At 54.9% G+C, this 15,893-nt stretch overlaps 1 protein-coding gene across 1 annotated transcript in view; it reads right to left on the bottom strand.

Annotated features, from left to right (window-relative positions):
* Positions 1 to 2,629: 2,629 nt before the first annotated feature.
* The window catches only part of RBBP6 (RB binding protein 6, ubiquitin ligase), a 30,586-nt gene continuing 17,322 nt past the window's right edge, over positions 2,630 to 15,893 (bottom strand). The window contains exons 6-17 of the mRNA XM_056866473.1: positions 15,763 to 15,859; positions 15,001 to 15,140; positions 13,938 to 14,110; positions 12,698 to 12,801; positions 12,102 to 12,406; positions 11,402 to 11,501; positions 11,242 to 11,320; positions 11,094 to 11,151; positions 9,760 to 10,134; positions 9,317 to 9,415; positions 5,678 to 7,432; positions 2,630 to 4,187 (exon numbers count right to left, since the gene is read on the bottom strand). Of these exons, the coding sequence (XP_056722451.1) occupies positions 2,630 to 4,187; positions 5,678 to 7,432; positions 9,317 to 9,415; positions 9,760 to 10,134; positions 11,094 to 11,151; positions 11,242 to 11,320; positions 11,402 to 11,501; positions 12,102 to 12,406; positions 12,698 to 12,801; positions 13,938 to 14,110; positions 15,001 to 15,140; positions 15,763 to 15,859 (4,843 nt within the window). The remainder of the gene's footprint in view (positions 4,188 to 5,677; positions 7,433 to 9,316; positions 9,416 to 9,759; positions 10,135 to 11,093; positions 11,152 to 11,241; positions 11,321 to 11,401; positions 11,502 to 12,101; positions 12,407 to 12,697; positions 12,802 to 13,937; positions 14,111 to 15,000; positions 15,141 to 15,762; positions 15,860 to 15,893) is intronic.

The raw sequence follows: 15,893 nt of genomic DNA, 5'->3' as shown, positions 1-15,893 counted from the left end.
CCGACAGCAGCACCGACTGCTTATTCTCCCAAGGGGACTTCTTGGCCAAAGAGGCAAGGAAAAGGGCTGCAACCCCGACTTCCGGTCCCTGCCGACAGCAGCACCGACTGCTTATTCTCCCAAGGGGACTTCTTGGCCAAAGAGGCAAGGAAAAGGGCTGCAACCCCGACTTCCGGTCCCTGCCGACAGCAGCACCGACTGCTTATTCTCCCAAGGGGACTTCTTGGCCAAAGAGGCAAGGAAAAGGGCTGCAACCCCGACTTCCGGTCCCTGCCGACAGCAGCACCGACTGCCTATTCTCCCAAGGGGACTTCTTGGCCAAAGAGGCAAGGAAAAGGGCTGCAACCCCGACTTCCGGTCCCCGCTCCAGATTGGCAGGGGAAAGTCCGCGCACCGTTGCCATGGAAACTGGTTGTGCGCGCGCACGAACAGCCTCGGCTGCTCAGAGCTCAGAAAAAAGAAAAGAAAAAGAAATCCCGGGCAGGAGATGCCGCCGCCTTGTGGCGCCATCGAGGAACTGCGCGGCCCAGCCGGGGAGCCAATTAATCCACTGCGCAGGCGCCTGAGCCGTGGAGGGGAGGGTGCTGCCCTCGCGCGGCCACATTGAAGCACTGCAGCGGAGAGACCACGTGACCCCCATAGGCTCAGCTGTCCGTCCAGGATCCCCGGGGAAATTCTAGACCAGGCAGGGGAAGTGGCCCGGGCCTCTCTGCGTCCACCCTCTGGCCAAGTGGCCACGTGAAGGGGGGGGTCGGAGGAAGGGGGTCGCTGGGGGGGGGCTCGGAGGTGCCGCGGCCAGGTCGGTGGCCTTGGAAAGACGTCACCCAGGTTTTGCACCCGCAGCCTGGGATTGGCCCTCCCCTTCCCGGGGAAGCACGAGGTAGGGTTGCCAACCTCCAGGTGGTGGTTGGAGATCTCCCTCTATTACAACTGATCTCCAGCCGATAGGGATCAGTTCACCTGGAGAAAAATGGGCGCTTTGGCCATTGGACTCTATAGCATTGAAGTCCTTCCCCTCTCCAAACCCCGCCCTCCACTCCCAAAATCTCCAAGTATTTCCCAACCCAGAGCTGGCAACCCTAGCACGAGGGCAGGCAGAATTTGGGGGGGGGGAGCGGCTAAATTTCCCCAGCCCAGCCGTTCCCTCACACCCTGTGAGGGAGGTAGGGCTGAGAGAGCTCAAAGAGAGCTGTGACTAGCCCAAGGTCACCCAGCTGACTTCTTGTGGAGTGGGGAAACCAACCCGGTTCACCAGATTAGCCTCAGCCGCTCATGGGGAGGAACCCGGTTCTCCAGACCAGAGTCCACCTCTCCAAACCACCACACACTGGCTACTTAGCAACCCTAGGCAAACCCACCCCCAGTATTTTTCCCCATTCTGGAATTTACAAATTCAACCTCCACAAAAGTCACAGGGGAAAAAACATGTTTTTCCACCTGCAGATATACTTGAAGGTTATTTTCACATTACACATAACACATGCATTTTTCTTTGGCCTGCAAGATGTTTTGCTTCTCTTAATTGCCCCTTAAGGTTCAGGAGAGAGGAAACAGGGATGCAGACCTGACCCCCAAGAGTGATTCTTCTACTCACCCATAGGACATGGGGCTGAATGATGGGAGAGGCCCACCTGTGGACTGGATCTGCTTGCCTTTTGAATCTCCCGGGCTTTCCCTTTTGCGCAGCAGCCCTTTCTGGCCAGGCGGTCAATCGGCTGCCCCAGCCGATGGAGGCAGAGTTTGGGCAGCTGCTCTTCCGCCTCCTCCCACCTTCTGAGGGTCAGACAGCAGAAGCTTTCGATCAGTAGTTATGAGGCTCCACCAAGTTTTCAAAGGCCCGAGCAAGGACATGAACGATTCACAGGGGCACCATGACAGGGCATAAAAGTACAAAGCCACAGCCGTTCCCAAACTGCCCCCCCCCCATCCATCCAAAAGGCTTCACTACCAGGGGGCATTTGACCTAGTCATACCCCCCCGGGAGGATCCTACCACCCCCCCAATGCTGGAGAACAACGGGATGGGGCTGTTTGCTTTGCATCAGGCCGCCTTTCCGAGCCCACCAGAGTTTTCCCACAGAAACGGCCGCCCCACTCAATGCGATCTTGCCCCTTCGATCCGCCATCGCCTGCCCTGGGCTCGCCGGTGCTGAAAATCTCTCACATGGATGGCAGTTTATTGAAAATTGGTGTTTCTTTTTATTGTAATCCAAAAGTAACAGAACAGGGGCTGAAATGCATTCTGCAAGTCCTCTGGGCTGGCATTCCAGAACCCGATACCAGCCGTCTCCTTTTTTTTTTCCTGACAGGCAAATTTTAAAAAATTTAATGTGAAAGTCTTCACAGTACAGTAAACTCCACCCAAACTAACTTAACGGTGGTCAAAAGTAAGATGCCCCAGCCAAAAAAAAAAAAAAAACCAAAACAATCAAATCAAACAAAGCCCTCCCCCCACAAGACCCCCTCCCCGCCCCCTTCCCTGATGACATGGTCACAAGTCACGAGTCTGTACAAAATGTTCTCTTTATAAAGCTCGGATGTAAAAATCCACTCCAGCAGCAATCGGTAAGTGCAGCCCGGGCCCCACCCAGGGGGGCGCGTTATTTACAGGGCTCTGGGGGGGCCCCCCCTCAGAGGCTCACGGCAGCAGGCTTGGCTTTTTGGTCCTCCCTCTCCTTCTCCTTCTCCTTGTCTTTGCTCTTCTTGGACTTCTTCTTCTTGTGTTTGTGTTTCTGGCCCTTCTCCACCTCAGCCTCGGGGCCGGCGTGCTTCTTGTGCTTCTTGTGCTTCTTGTGTTTCTTGTGCTTCTTCTTGTCCTTCTTCTTCCGCTTCTTCTTGCTGTCCTGGCTGTCGGCGGAGCTGGCGCTACTGCTGCGGCCCTGGCTCCCCGAGGGGCTCTGGCTGTGGCTGGCACTGGGGCTGCTCTGGCGGCTCCCGCCGGGCGGGGCGGAGGGCGCCGCCACTGCCGCAGGCTCGTGAGATTTGTCGGCGGTCTTCTCCTTCCCATCGCCCGCGCTTCTCCCGGGGAGGTCGTCCTCTTTGGCAGACGCGTTGCTGTCGCTGTCACTTTCGTTGTAGTCCGGGACAAAGGCAGCCTCGTCCGTTTCTCTCGTCGGGTCAGAAGACAGCCGGGTGGAGTGGCTCGGCTGAGGCTTTGGTTTGGAGGCGCTCTTCTCATTGGGCGCGGCCCCGGGATCTCTGCTCTCTGGGGAGCCTCGCCTGTGCGCAGGCTTGCTCCCCGCCACCTTCTCTTTATTGCTCCGGGTCTCCGACGACGGCCGCTTCTCTCTCTCTTTGCCGGAGCCTCTCTCAGGGGATTTGCGGTGTTCCGCTGGACGCTTTGACTCGTAGGCGGCCTTGTGATCGCTTTGCCTCCGGTCCCTCGGAGGACTGTAGCTGCTCCGACGGGAGTCCCCGGCTCCCTTTTTGGCCTGGTCTGGTCGCTCATCCCTTGGCTTGTTCTTCTGCCCGGAAGAGGCCGGCTCCCGACTTCGGGGAGGGGAGGCTTTCTTCCGGGAGATCTCGCCCCTCTCCTCTCTTCGCTTCGAGCCCGGATGGTCTCTGCTGCTGTCGTAGTCAGGCTTCTTGTCCCAGGTAGGCGTGAAGTCCCTGGCAGAAGATCCGTGAGCGGAGTCGTGCTTTTCCGAAGACCTGCTCTCTTTGGAAGAATGAGATGAGGAGCTGCTCTTCACAGTCCCTTGCTCGGGACGCTCCTTCTCCGGCTGGGTCCCGCTCTTCTTTTTCTCGGAAGAGTCTCTGTCGGAGGCAGAATTGTCCCGGTCCCTCGCTTTCCCTTTCTCGTTCGATAATGTATTTTTGGAGCTTTTGGAGTCCGGCAGGGTACTCTCCTGGCCGGGTTCTTTGGAGGCTCTCTGGTTTTTCTCCACAGGCTCGGGGTCCTTCTCGTTGAGTTTGACAGGAGGCTTCGTGCTGACGGTCTTGACGACGCTCGTGGGCTTCCCAACTGTGGAAGGAACCTGGGCCGACTTCACCGCCTCCTCCTCTTCCTCCTCTGAATCAAACTCGTCTTTGTCCCACTTGGACTGGGGCACCTGGATCATGATGATGACGTCCTCGGCGGGGGCTGTGATGTCATTATTATATTCCTCCATCGTCTTAATGACGGTCCGCTTGGTGTCGGGCTTCTCTTCCGACTTCCGCACGGGGCTGCCTCCGGCTGAGCTGGTGCTGAGGAAGGAAGCAGAAGACAAGGGTCAAGGAGCCGCCCCGCTCAGGCAGAGAGCCCTCCCCAACTCGCAGATAACCGTAATGGAGCATCTTCAGGTCTAAAAGAATACACATCTCTGACTAAAAATATTTGTGTTTTAATGAGAAGATTATGATGGTATCTAATAAATCTGTCTTCAATACAGAGAAGAAATAACTTTACCCGTAATTCTTTTATAATTCCTAAACAGCAACGGCAGCCAGGGTTCTGCCTATAGTGTAAATATTACTGTAGGAAGTTTTCTTTGTGATTCTGGATTAGTGAATGAACTCAAGGACATTATAGTTTACTGTGTACTGGAGAAACTGAAAGAAGTTAATCAAATGTTTTCAGAACACAATTTCATTCACGCGCTTTAGACTGTTGTTTTCCAGATTCAAGTCTCATGGGAAATTCTCATGGGAGTCCCCAATATCCACGGGAGGGGTGGGGTGGAGAGGAGAAGCAGCACTGAACATCGTCAGTGGACGGAAAGCTCGTGCTCCTTGCCAGGGGTTCTCCCTCCTGGACGGCAGGAGGTCTTTGACCCCAGGGCCGCGAAGCAGAGGTGCTCCAGGACTGACTCTGGGACAGGCTGGGTTTGATCCGACACACTCACCCATCTTCCCCACCCTCCTTTCCCCAAAAGCTGATGCTAGCAGATGGGAGGGGGAGCCGGATGGAGAAAATACCACAGGGCACGGGAGAAGGGCAACGGCACCTCTTCCTCTTGGCAGACAGCAGAAGTGCCACGGCAGGAGGGAGGGGAATTTTGCCACCTTCTCCCTCTTAGAATAGAATCATAGAACTGGAAGGGACCACCAGGGTCATCTAGCCCAACCCCTGCACAATGCAGGAAATTCACAACTACCTCCCCCCCTCACACCCCCTGTGACCCCTACTCCATGCCCAGAAGACAGCCAAGCCCTCCCTCTCATCATCTGCCTACGGTCATAGAATCAGCATTGCTGACAGATGGCCACCTAGCCTCTTCTTAAAAACCTCCAAGGAAGGAGAGCTCACAACCTCCCGAGGAAGCCTGTTCCACTGTTCCCAGCCCACTCCCCCAGGGCATTTTGTCCATGAAGATTCCCCACCTCTCCAGCAGCAGCTTTTGTCTGCCGGGGGGTGGGTGGGTTGTCACAGGCTGCTGAGGAAATGGAAGGCGGGAGCACAAGCAGCCTCGGCCTTCCCAGGATCCACCCTTTGCATGCAAACCATGTGCCCTCCCTCCAGAGGACCTCGTGCACGTCAATAAAAGACAACCTTCCCCTCGCAAGGAAGGGCAGGCTGGTAAAAATCCACCTGCACCGTCTGGACTATGTAGGAGTGGAGTTCTGCTCAGGGCAACACTTGCTGGTCCAGAGGATTGGGGATCCAGCCCCACCACACACAAAAGGCCGGGAGTGTGTGTGTGCTCACCACGCCCTGAGCAGAAACGCTCCGCCGCCCACCAGGCTCCCCACAGTACCTGGGGTAGTCGACCAGCGTGGAGGTGGGTCCGTCCCCGGCCACCATTTTCCTCCTCAGCTTTCCTTTGGTCTTCTCGGCCTTCCCTTTGCTGCTGGTGGGCTCAGGCTTCTCTGCAGGGGGGTCTTTGGGAGGGGGCACATTCTCAGCGCTGCCAATCTTCTTGCCAGTTTCTCGGTTCAGCTTGATCTTCTTTGCCGGCACTGCCGGCAAAGCCGCCTTCTCCTTTTCAGGGCTCCTGGCCGCCTTCTCGCCCTCAGGCTCCGCTTGGCCCTTGGGGGAGAGTTTCGGCTCCACTATGTCTTGCTTGGGAGGTTTTGCTGCTGTGGCAGCTTCCGGCTCCTTCTCTGCTTTCTCCTCAACCTTCCTTTTCCTCTTCTCGGTCTTTGGCTCCACAGCTCTGCTTCTGTCCGGCGGTTTCTTGGACTTCTCCTCCTTGCTCGGCGGCTGCTTCTCCGCTTTGATTTCCTTGGGGTGCTCCTTCTTGGCTTTCTCTTCCTTGGCCGGCCTGGTTTCCGGGTGTTCTTTCGTGGCTCGGAGGTGAGCTTTCCGTGGGGTGCCCAGAAGGGGCTTCTCATCCTTCTGAGAGGACGATTTGCTGCTCTCGGCCTTGGGTAACTCCTCCTTTGCCTTTTTGCCCTGAAACTCGGCCCGCGGAGATTTCTCGCGATCTGCCTCCGATTTCTCTTGGCCGGCTTTCGTGGGTTTTGCTGCAACGTCTTTCTTGGGAGCGGCTGTGCTTTCTACTTTGCGCTTGGTCTTCTCGGCTCTGGCCTTTGGCTTTTCCTTCCTCTCCTTGTCAGACACGGGTTTGAAAGCCACAGAATCCGCTTCCATGGGCTCGTCCCGGACGGGAGTGGCATCGTCCCTGCTCGGGAGCATGAAGAGGGGCTCAGGCTTGCTGTCTTCCCCCGCAGCAGGGTCCCTGGACTTCCGTGAGCCTTCTGAGAGGTCAGCAGTGGGGAGCAGGCCTTCGCCCTCTTCTCCCTTCCTTCTCCTCCGGTGCTTCTTATGTCTATTTCCTTTCCCATCTCCTGGGGCATTTTCCACCTCCTTATCTTTCAGCTTGGCCATGTCTTTCATACCGTGGCCCTCTCGCCCCGGCAGCTTTTCAGAGTAGCTAGGGCCCATGCCACGATTCCGATGGCCTAGTCCTCCCAGATACTCATCTCTACGCCCCCGAATATAAGGAGAATTCTCTCTGCGAGGTCCTGGTGGGCCAAAGCGCTCCGGCGAGAAGTTCTCTCTGTTCAGCAGAGGCCTGGGCTGGGCTCCAGCCGGAAAGCCCTTGTAGTATTTCTCACACCATTCCCTGTAGTTCTCCCACTCACGGAATCGGTCCTTTTCAAAAGGCTCCCCCCTCAGGTCCACAGACCTCCCATAGAAGGCTTTCACATCATAGGCCGGGACTTCCCGATATCGGTTGAAGAACTCCCGTTCCCCTTCCCCCTGAGGAACAGGGCGCTTATTTGGGGACTGGCCCCTGTAAACGGGAGATCTTGAGCGCGAGCGGTACCTCCGGTAGGGGGGCGACCTGGACCTGGACCGGGGATACCCGTGGGATCGGGACCGGGACCGGTAATTCCGGCTTTTCCCCCTGCCCCTCCGTGGGTATGGCGGCGACCGTGAGTAAGAGCGCGAGTGGGAGCGGCTGAACGACCGGGAGTACGACCTTGAGCGGGACGAGCCGGAGCGGGACTTGGAGTACGTGTAGGAACTTCTTGAATACGAAGAGGCGCTGTACGGCGATTTGGAGCTTAAAAAACAAAGGGAGAAAACAAGACTTACAAGACACATGTATCTGCAGCTGCTTCACTTTTACACTCAAGGGAATGGGAAGGCAAAGGGACGAAGCATTCTGTTCCTATCTTAAAAGCTCTCGTGGCCCAAGCTGGAAAATACGATACAAACCCTCCCTGGGGCATCCCCACTGGGGTGGGTGCAAGCTCAGAGGGAAATTCAACTCCCCTTTATAATTTAAGATGGCCAGAGCAACCCCTCTCTCCTCCCCAAATGGTAACATAAGAACATAAAGGCCCTGCTGGATCAGACCAAGGTCCATCAAGTCCAGCAGTCTGTCCACACAGTGGCCAACCAGGTGCCTCTAGGAAGCCCACAAACAAGATGGCTGCAGCAGCAGCATCCTGTCTGTGTTCCCCAGCAGCTAAGATAAAAGGCCTGCTCCTCTGATCCTGGAGAGAAGAGGGATGCATCATGGCTAGTATCTATTTTAACTAGTAGCCATGAATACCCCCTTTCTTCCATGAACGTGTCCACTCCCTTCTTAAAGCCTTCCAAGTTGGCAGCCATCACCACATCCTGTGGCAGGGAGTTCCACAATTGAATTATGTGTTGTGTGAAAAAATACTTGCTTTTATCTGTTTTGAATCTCTCACCCTCCAGCTTCAACAGATGCCCTCGCGATCTAGTATTATGGGAGAGGGAGAAAAACGTCTCCCGGTCCACTCTCTCCAAACCATGCATAATTTTATAGACCTCTATCATGTCTCCCCTTGTGTGTGTGTGTAAAGTGCCTTCAAGTCACAGCCGACTTATGGCGACCCCTTTTGGGGTTTTCATGGCAAGAGACTATTAGAGGTGGTTTGCCAGTGCCCTCCTCTGCACAGCAACCCTGGTATTCCTTGGTGGTCTCCCATCCAAATACTAACCGGGCTGACCCTGCTTAGCTTCTGAGATCTGATGAGATCAGGCTAGCCTGGGCCATCCAGGTCAGGGCTTGTCTCCCCTCAGCCGCCTTCTTTCCAAGCTAAACAGCCCTAAGCGTCTTAACCGCTCCCCATAGGACAGTTGCTCTAGTCCTTTAATCATTTTGGTTGCTCTTTTCTGCACCTTCTCAAGCTCTGTAATATCCTTTTTTAGGTGTGGTGACCAGAACTGTACAGTCTTCCAAGTGTGGTCTCACCACAGATTTGTACAAGGGCAGTATGATATCAGCAGTTTTATTTTCTATTCCTCCTCTAATTATGGCCAGCATAGAATTTGCCTTTTTTACAGCAGCCACACACTGGGTTGACATCTTCATTGAGCTATCCACCCCCCCCCCCCAAGATCCCTTTCTTGGTCTGTCGCTGCCAGCACAGATCCCATCAGTGTAGATCACAAATGGCTTTTGGGACTCAAAAACTTTCAGAAGAGATCCAAGTGACTACAGGAAAAGCACAGGCACTGAGCTAAGCTGGGCAGATCTTTTGACTGCGGTCAGTCACTAGCTTTTGCTTTAGAACCAATGAGCACTCCCAGAAAGCTTGGAAACCAATCTTTTTTAAAAAAACCCACTATTCAGTCCCTCAAGTCGGTCAGAACTTGGACAATGGATCGAGACCCCGCGCTCCTCCCAGCTGCACTTGGCCCCCTGCAGCCCCAGATCCTACGTCAGCCCCACGCTATGTGCAGCGCCTAGGAATGCATCACCCCAGCCGATGCTCTGAGGGCATCCAACTGCATGCTGCCTACTCCCACAGAGAGCCATGCTTCCACATTTTAGGCCCTGCGGCTTTTCCCCTCCCTAGAAAAGGGGCACGGGATGCCTCTGGAATATTCCACATGCAAAACTGCAGATCCCACCACCCGGCTAATGGATACAGCGATCACAAAAACACAATCCCCCACCCACAATTACCGGGAATAAGATCGCCTGCGCTCCTGGATTTTTTTGTATTCCATCAGCTCTTTAGCAAAATCGTTTGTAAACTCATCAAGTTTCGACTTTTTCTTTTCCCTGCCAAAACAATAAAGGGATCGCGATGTGATACAGTGCCACAGGACACGGTTATAAAAGGCATTAAGAAAAACCGCACCAGCTCCAACGAGGGCACCGCATGCAAACGAGAAACAAACATGCTACTGGATCACCAAAAAAACAAACAAAAAAACAAACAAACCAGGACGGGATTCCTAGAGGTGTTTTGTTAGCAGCACAGTTTTCTGGGTTATTTTGATCGGTAGTGAACATCAACATTTGAAATCTCACGTTATATGTCATTTTTTCTCACGGCAGTCCAACATTCTACTGAAACGGAAGAATGAAATATAACGGAACTTCATTCGCAGCCTTATACTTACTCCTCTTTAAGCCTCCGTTGCTCTCTGTAAAACTCCTCCCTAGAGAGAGGAGGTGGTTGTGTCGTTGGGATGGCATTTGAGTGAGCCGTTGGCACAGGTGTTGGTACCCAAGGTGTTGATATGTTTGCTGGAGCCGGGGGGTATCCCGGAGGGGGGACCGTGTACCCGGCAGGCGGAGGCTGCCCCGGTGGAAACTGAGGAGGAAACTGTGGTGGAGGAGGTACCCCCGGTGGAAGAGGAAGTGCGTGGGGAGGAGGCGGGTACAGGGGGGGAGGAGGAGGCGGCACGGGCACAAACACTTGGGCGGAGGCTGGCAGTGTTGGGGCCTGAGTCCTTTGTGTGCGGTCACTATGCGGCCGTCCTCGGTTTGAACTTCTAAAGAAACCCAAAAAGACGTTGTCACTGAGTGTTACGCGTGTCCCTGGACTGCAAGAAAGGAAAGGGAAAAGGCGACCCTCCGAAGCAAACGCCCCTCCTCAGCTGCAAATGCCCCTCCTCAGCTGCAGGGCCTCTGCCTAAGCTGTTCCCCCTGAGCTCAGAGCTTCTGAGGCTGCCCTGGCCACACCCAGAGCCCCCTCCCCAGCTGGCTTCTGACCCCTCCGCTGACCGCAAGGCCTCCAAAGCACTGACTCCAGCCCTGCCTGCTTGCAAGCTCTTCTACGTGGCCTTCCTGGCCCGCCGCTGAGCTGGCTGCCAACATGCGTGAAGTCGGAGCCTACGCTGCATCTCCAGTTCGGCAAGAGCTCTGTGCCACCCTGGACGTGCCCAGCACACCGAGGACAGCCCTCTAGGCCAAGGACCCCTGCTGGAGCCTGGGCTTCCCGCTGTCCCTACCTACGGAAGGTCTTCCCAACGTGTGGACGGAGGCTGTCTCCTCTGTCCAGCCCAGGCCAATCACACTTTGAACGGCTGGCTCCATTCCCGATTCCCACCAACACTTTCGCTACTGCAGTCCAGACTGTGAAAGCAGCGGCCAGAGCTTCCTGCCGGTTTTCCAAGCGACCCTCTCTCCATGCCTGCGTCAGCAGTCTCTTAACAGGCTCACATGAACACCTGAAGCTGCCTTCTACTGAACCAGACCCTTGGTCCGTCAGAGTCAGTATTGTCTACTCAGACCGGCAGCGGCTCTTCAGGGTCTCAGGCAGAGAGAGGTCTTTCACATCACCTGCTTGCCGAGTCTCTTTAACTGCAGATGCCACTGGGGATTGAACCTAGGGCCTTCTGCATGCCAAGAAGATGCTCTACCACTGAGCCACGGCCCCTCCCACACTCACCACACTCTATACTTTACTGCTTAAGAGAATGAGTGGAATGCGTTTCAAAGGTGTACTTACGGCTCCCAGCCGGAGCGGCTGCCTGCAGAGCGAATGGGGTTGGGTCTCATTGGCTGACCTGAGGCAGGCGGGGAAGAGAGAGGGGCCGTTAAGTCAGGAAAACACACCCGAACACCAATGCAGGAGCCCCAAGCTCCAAGCCACTTACCCATGGAGGGGATGGAGTGCCCGTGCGGGCCCAGCTGTCCTGCTAAGGCTGGCTGCCCAAGCACAGGGACCTGATAGCCCTTGGAGGAAGGCAAGGAAGAGGATGAGAGGCGTCCGTGGTCAGCGGGGCAAAAGGAGCTGGCTCTCGGGACGAAGCCTACCTTCTCCTCCATCACGGCATTCACGGACAGCGAGGAAGGCGGCTTGGGGTGCTCTGAGGCAGCCACAAGGGCAGCCGATGGACCGATCACCTCGCCTTCCCTGGCACAAAAGAGACAACGTTCAAGGCGAGGAAGCAGTAACTATTAATGTTTAAATTGACTAACTGGGCAGGTAATCAAGTTTTAGAATAATATAGTGATAAGGATGAACTAGGCTGATCGAGTAGAGGTAGAGATGCAGCAAAATTAAAAGGCTAAATATCCAGTCTACCAGACAGGGTAGCAGGATTTAAATATGGAATATAACACAATTCTTAAATTGGGAAGTTTTTATATTTTAGCTGGTTAATGGGGCGGTCAAAAAATGGCACTCTTTGTAAGACTTGACATACTGTATGTCTGACTGGTGCTGGAGTAATTGTTATTTTTTTCTTCTGATTACAAAATACTGTAATCAGTGGTGGGTCCTCGGCCGAGGGGCTCCCCATCCACCTCCACGCCACTGAAAGAACCTGACAAATGGCAGATATTTCTGTCACGTCCAGCAACACCTTGGTGTTGAATTTTCTGCTGAACAGCCACCCTGGAGAATTCTGGTGAACTCGGAGCCCTGGCTCACTACTTCGGGGTGTTTCGGCTGCTTCGTACTGCTCTGTGGGGGCCGACGCCGACAGTTGCAGGACTGGGCAAGCTGGCTTACCGGAACGGTCCTTCAGGCTTGTCCGGATGAATAGCCATGGGCACAGGGGCCGGGCCCTCGCCAGCAGGTGCGGAGGCAGACGGGTTGACCGGCAGCGCTGCCGAGGCTGATGCCAGCGGCAAGGTGAGGGAGGCAGCAGCGTGGCCCGGAGCAGAAGAGGGGGGAACCATCAGGGGGTCTTGCTGCCTCGACATGGCTGCCCTCAGCATGGAAGGCGCGTTCCGCGGAGCCGCCGGCCGAGGGGGCTGGGCTGGCTTGCGGAGCCGCTTCGTGTAGCCGGTTTCGTTCTTGAAATTATTGACGGCCTGCCAATGAAAGGGACGGGACAGGTCAGCCCACTGGCGCTCTCCCATCCAGCACCAAACATGCCCCCCCCCACACACAGACACTGATTCGGCTAACTGGGGGGATGAGATCAGGGGGTCCAGCAAGGCCTGGAACACGCAGCTGGCCTTCCTGCAGTGGAACCCTCCGGAGGCCCCTTCAAAGGGGGCCTCTCCCACCCAGTCAGCAAAATGGCTCTAAATGACGGGGTGGGGGCTGCCAGGGTCCCTCGCTCACTGACACAGGGAACCCGATGAGCGACTGGAAGTTACCTGGCGCAAAAACTTGTTGGCAATTAAAGCGTCAGGAGAAACGTCTGTCTGGTGACAAGTCGGGCAGGTGTGTTCCTCCGATTCCAGGAGGGCTGTTCTGATACCTGTGAACAAGTGAAGCAGGCCGTGCTGAGATTCTGCCATGCCCGTCAGTACAGCGCAGCTCCTAAGACTGTCGACAGCAGCTGAGCCCCAAAAGCCTCCACATAATCTTGTCAGTGAAAGGCAATGCCAGGCTGGATGCGAGGACTCCCTTTGGCAAAGCGAGGAGCCCCGAGAGACCCTAACCCTTGGCTCTGTGGCAAGCCCCTTCCTCTGTTTCCACTCAGTGACGAAGCCTCTCCCTGTGGACTCCTCACTTAGCCGAAGAGAGCTCTTGCATCCAACCACACATGACGCCAGCAGAAATGACCACCGCAGTGGTCAAACACCCAGGCCAAGCCCCACATATGGCCTTCCCCAGGATGTACCCCCTGCCCACTGAAGTATCGGTGGGTCAGGTGTTCCTCTGGAGAGGCATTCTGAAACCTGTCACAATGTCTTACAGAAGGCTATTTTTGGCCCCAGTCTAAGCCCACCCTGTTGTACAAAGTGCAGGATGCAGAGAATCAGAAGTTTGTGGTAACTGTTAGGGTGCACACTTCAGGGGTTCATCAAACCAGCTCTTTGATTAAAATTCCCCCCGGCCCAACTAAAAAGCCAACTGTTTGCCTCCAGCCTGCATCTGGTGCCAGCATTTTGGAAGACAGCTGTGCATACAGCTCCTTGGCCATTTGGCACTCCCCCTCCCAAAATCAGGGACCACCCTGTGACCTCAAAAGAGCACATGAGACTCACGTGCCGCTGCCTCCCCCCACCCACTCCCTCATCAGAACATGCGAGAGTGGCTGGACTAGATGACCCTGGTGGTCCCTTCCAACTCTATGATTCTATGAGAGTGTCCCAGAGGCCCCTGCTTCACCAAAGGGCTTCTGGGAAACTCTCCCATTGTGCAGTAGACAGACTGTTAGAAGTACCCAAAAAGCAGCAATTCAAAAAAAGCCAATTGTGCATCACTTCCTCTATCACAGTCAGGATTCAAAAGCGCAGAGCCACATGGGCTGCACTACCTTTGCCTAGGAAAAGGGGGGAGTCCACTCCTCACAGGCCTGCTGCTCCCTTAGCTTGGACAACCAAAAGGGGTCCTGCATCACGGCCCCCCTCCCCGCATTAGGCCGTGTGTTTAGAACTCGGGACTCACATTCATCGCAGTAGCTGTTTCCACAACAGGGGATGACCACGGCATCAGTCATGATATCTTTACAGATCAAACACAGCAGCTCATCGGGAATTGGGTCGTCCTCTTCTGACGAGGAAGACGGGTCTTCTGGCAGGAAAGGGGGCTTCTCTTTCTTGCCAATTGCATAAGCCTCTCTGAAAGAAAGGAAATTTACTGAAATCTGCTGGTTTTTAAAAAAAAAGGTAGCAGAGGACATGAATATACTGATAATATTACACACACACACACACAGATCTAACAGGAGACGATAGCTTGAAATGTTAACTCCAGCAAGGGCCCCCAAATCCATTAACACGTTTAGTTTTGAGCGTCAGTCGTTGCCCTTTTTCAGACGGGATGATGCTAACGATTCCATCAAGCAACGGAAACAGATTCGGTTGGATCCCACAACTGTGGGGATTGGCTAAATTCTAAAGACAACCAGGTTGAAAAGGTGCAGCTGTTAAGAACCTCAGAAAAACCTTCCGGATCGGTCCAGTGAGGGTCCAGCAAGCCCAGCCTCCTGTTTCAAACAGTGGCCAACCTGCTGCCTGGCAAAGCCAACAAACTGAACTGGGGGCATGATGCCCTCCTAATAGTGCCGCCTGGCTCTGGTGTTCAGAGGCTCACCGCCTCTGGAGATGGAAGCTCCTTTTACTCACCATGGCTATGAGCCACTGATGATGAAGAAGAAGAGTTGGTTTCTATATGCCGACTTTCTCTACCACTTAAGGGAGACTCAAACCGGTTTACAATCACCTTCCCTTCCCCTCCCCACAACAGACACTCTGGGAGGTAGGTGGGGCTGAGAGAGCTCTAAGAGAGCTGTGACTAGCTCAAGGTGACCCAGTTGGCTTCATGGGTAGGAGTGTGGAAACAAATCCAGTTCACCAGATTAGCCTCCGCCGCTCATGTGGAGGAGGGGGTAATCAAAACCTGTTCTCCAGACCAGAGTCCACTGCTCCAAACCACCGCTCTTAACCACCACACCACACTGGAGAGAACGTTTCTCTTTCCCGGTCTCTGTGAGGGCACGGGCACTTACGCGTCGATAGTCGGGATGGCGTATTTCCCCGTGTTGGTCAGCATGGCGCCCTTGGTGGTGGGGTCCTGCACCTCCATCATGAAGCTTCGAGGAATTCCTGTGCTCTTTTTGATCCTGGGAACAGACTCGAAGTTCTTGTCCTGAGGAAGCAAAAAACCCAGAAATCTCTCAGCCATCCTGCTAAGAGAACATCGCTACGACTCCTCCAACTTTTAGGGTCTTTTTCTTCTTCCCTTGCCAGTTCAAAGACGGCAGCTCAGGGCTGGTTTTGAATACAGAGTGCTCTACGCAGCGTCATTTTAAAAAACACCGTTTCAGCCAGTCACCTCTCGTGGCCGGAGGAAGCAGCAAACGCAGCCGGCCTCTCCTGCCCTTGGATGGCCCACCGCCAAGACGGACGACGAGCCCAGCGACCCTCACGGCTCTCCTCCTCCTCTCCAAGGGCACCACCAATCCTTCCTGGTGCAGGGGTCCCAGGTTAATGCCCAGAACTGAGCATCCCTTGCAGCCCCGTTGTCCCTTGACCGGCCAAACAGGCCGGCTGCCCTCTGCTCCCCTGAAGGGGGGAGACCAAACGTATTCAAAACCTCACGAGCAAACGATCTCCTTCCACCCCATCCAAAGAGCACAGTAAGCCAAGAAAGGCGACTCTGCCCCTCTCGTTAGCAGCCCCCCTTCAGGAAGACAACTAGAAATCAAGAGGCAGAGATGACTGGCGCGCGCAAGTGGCACAACCCCAGAGCTCACCTCCCAGCACCTTACCCCGTTGGTTGGGCAGTTCTTTATATAATGGCCAGGTTTCCCACAACGGAAGCAAGTGTATGTCGGCGGAGGCGGGCCCAGGGGCTTCTTCATATAACTGAAAGGGGGCAAGAAGAAAAGGGCGTGCTTTT

Source organism: Euleptes europaea, chromosome 21, assembly GCF_029931775.1.
Source record: "Euleptes europaea isolate rEulEur1 chromosome 21, rEulEur1.hap1, whole genome shotgun sequence".
NCBI classification, from domain to species: Eukaryota; Metazoa; Chordata; class Lepidosauria; order Squamata; family Sphaerodactylidae; genus Euleptes; species Euleptes europaea.
This window is presented reverse-complemented; position numbering and strand designations above follow the sequence as displayed.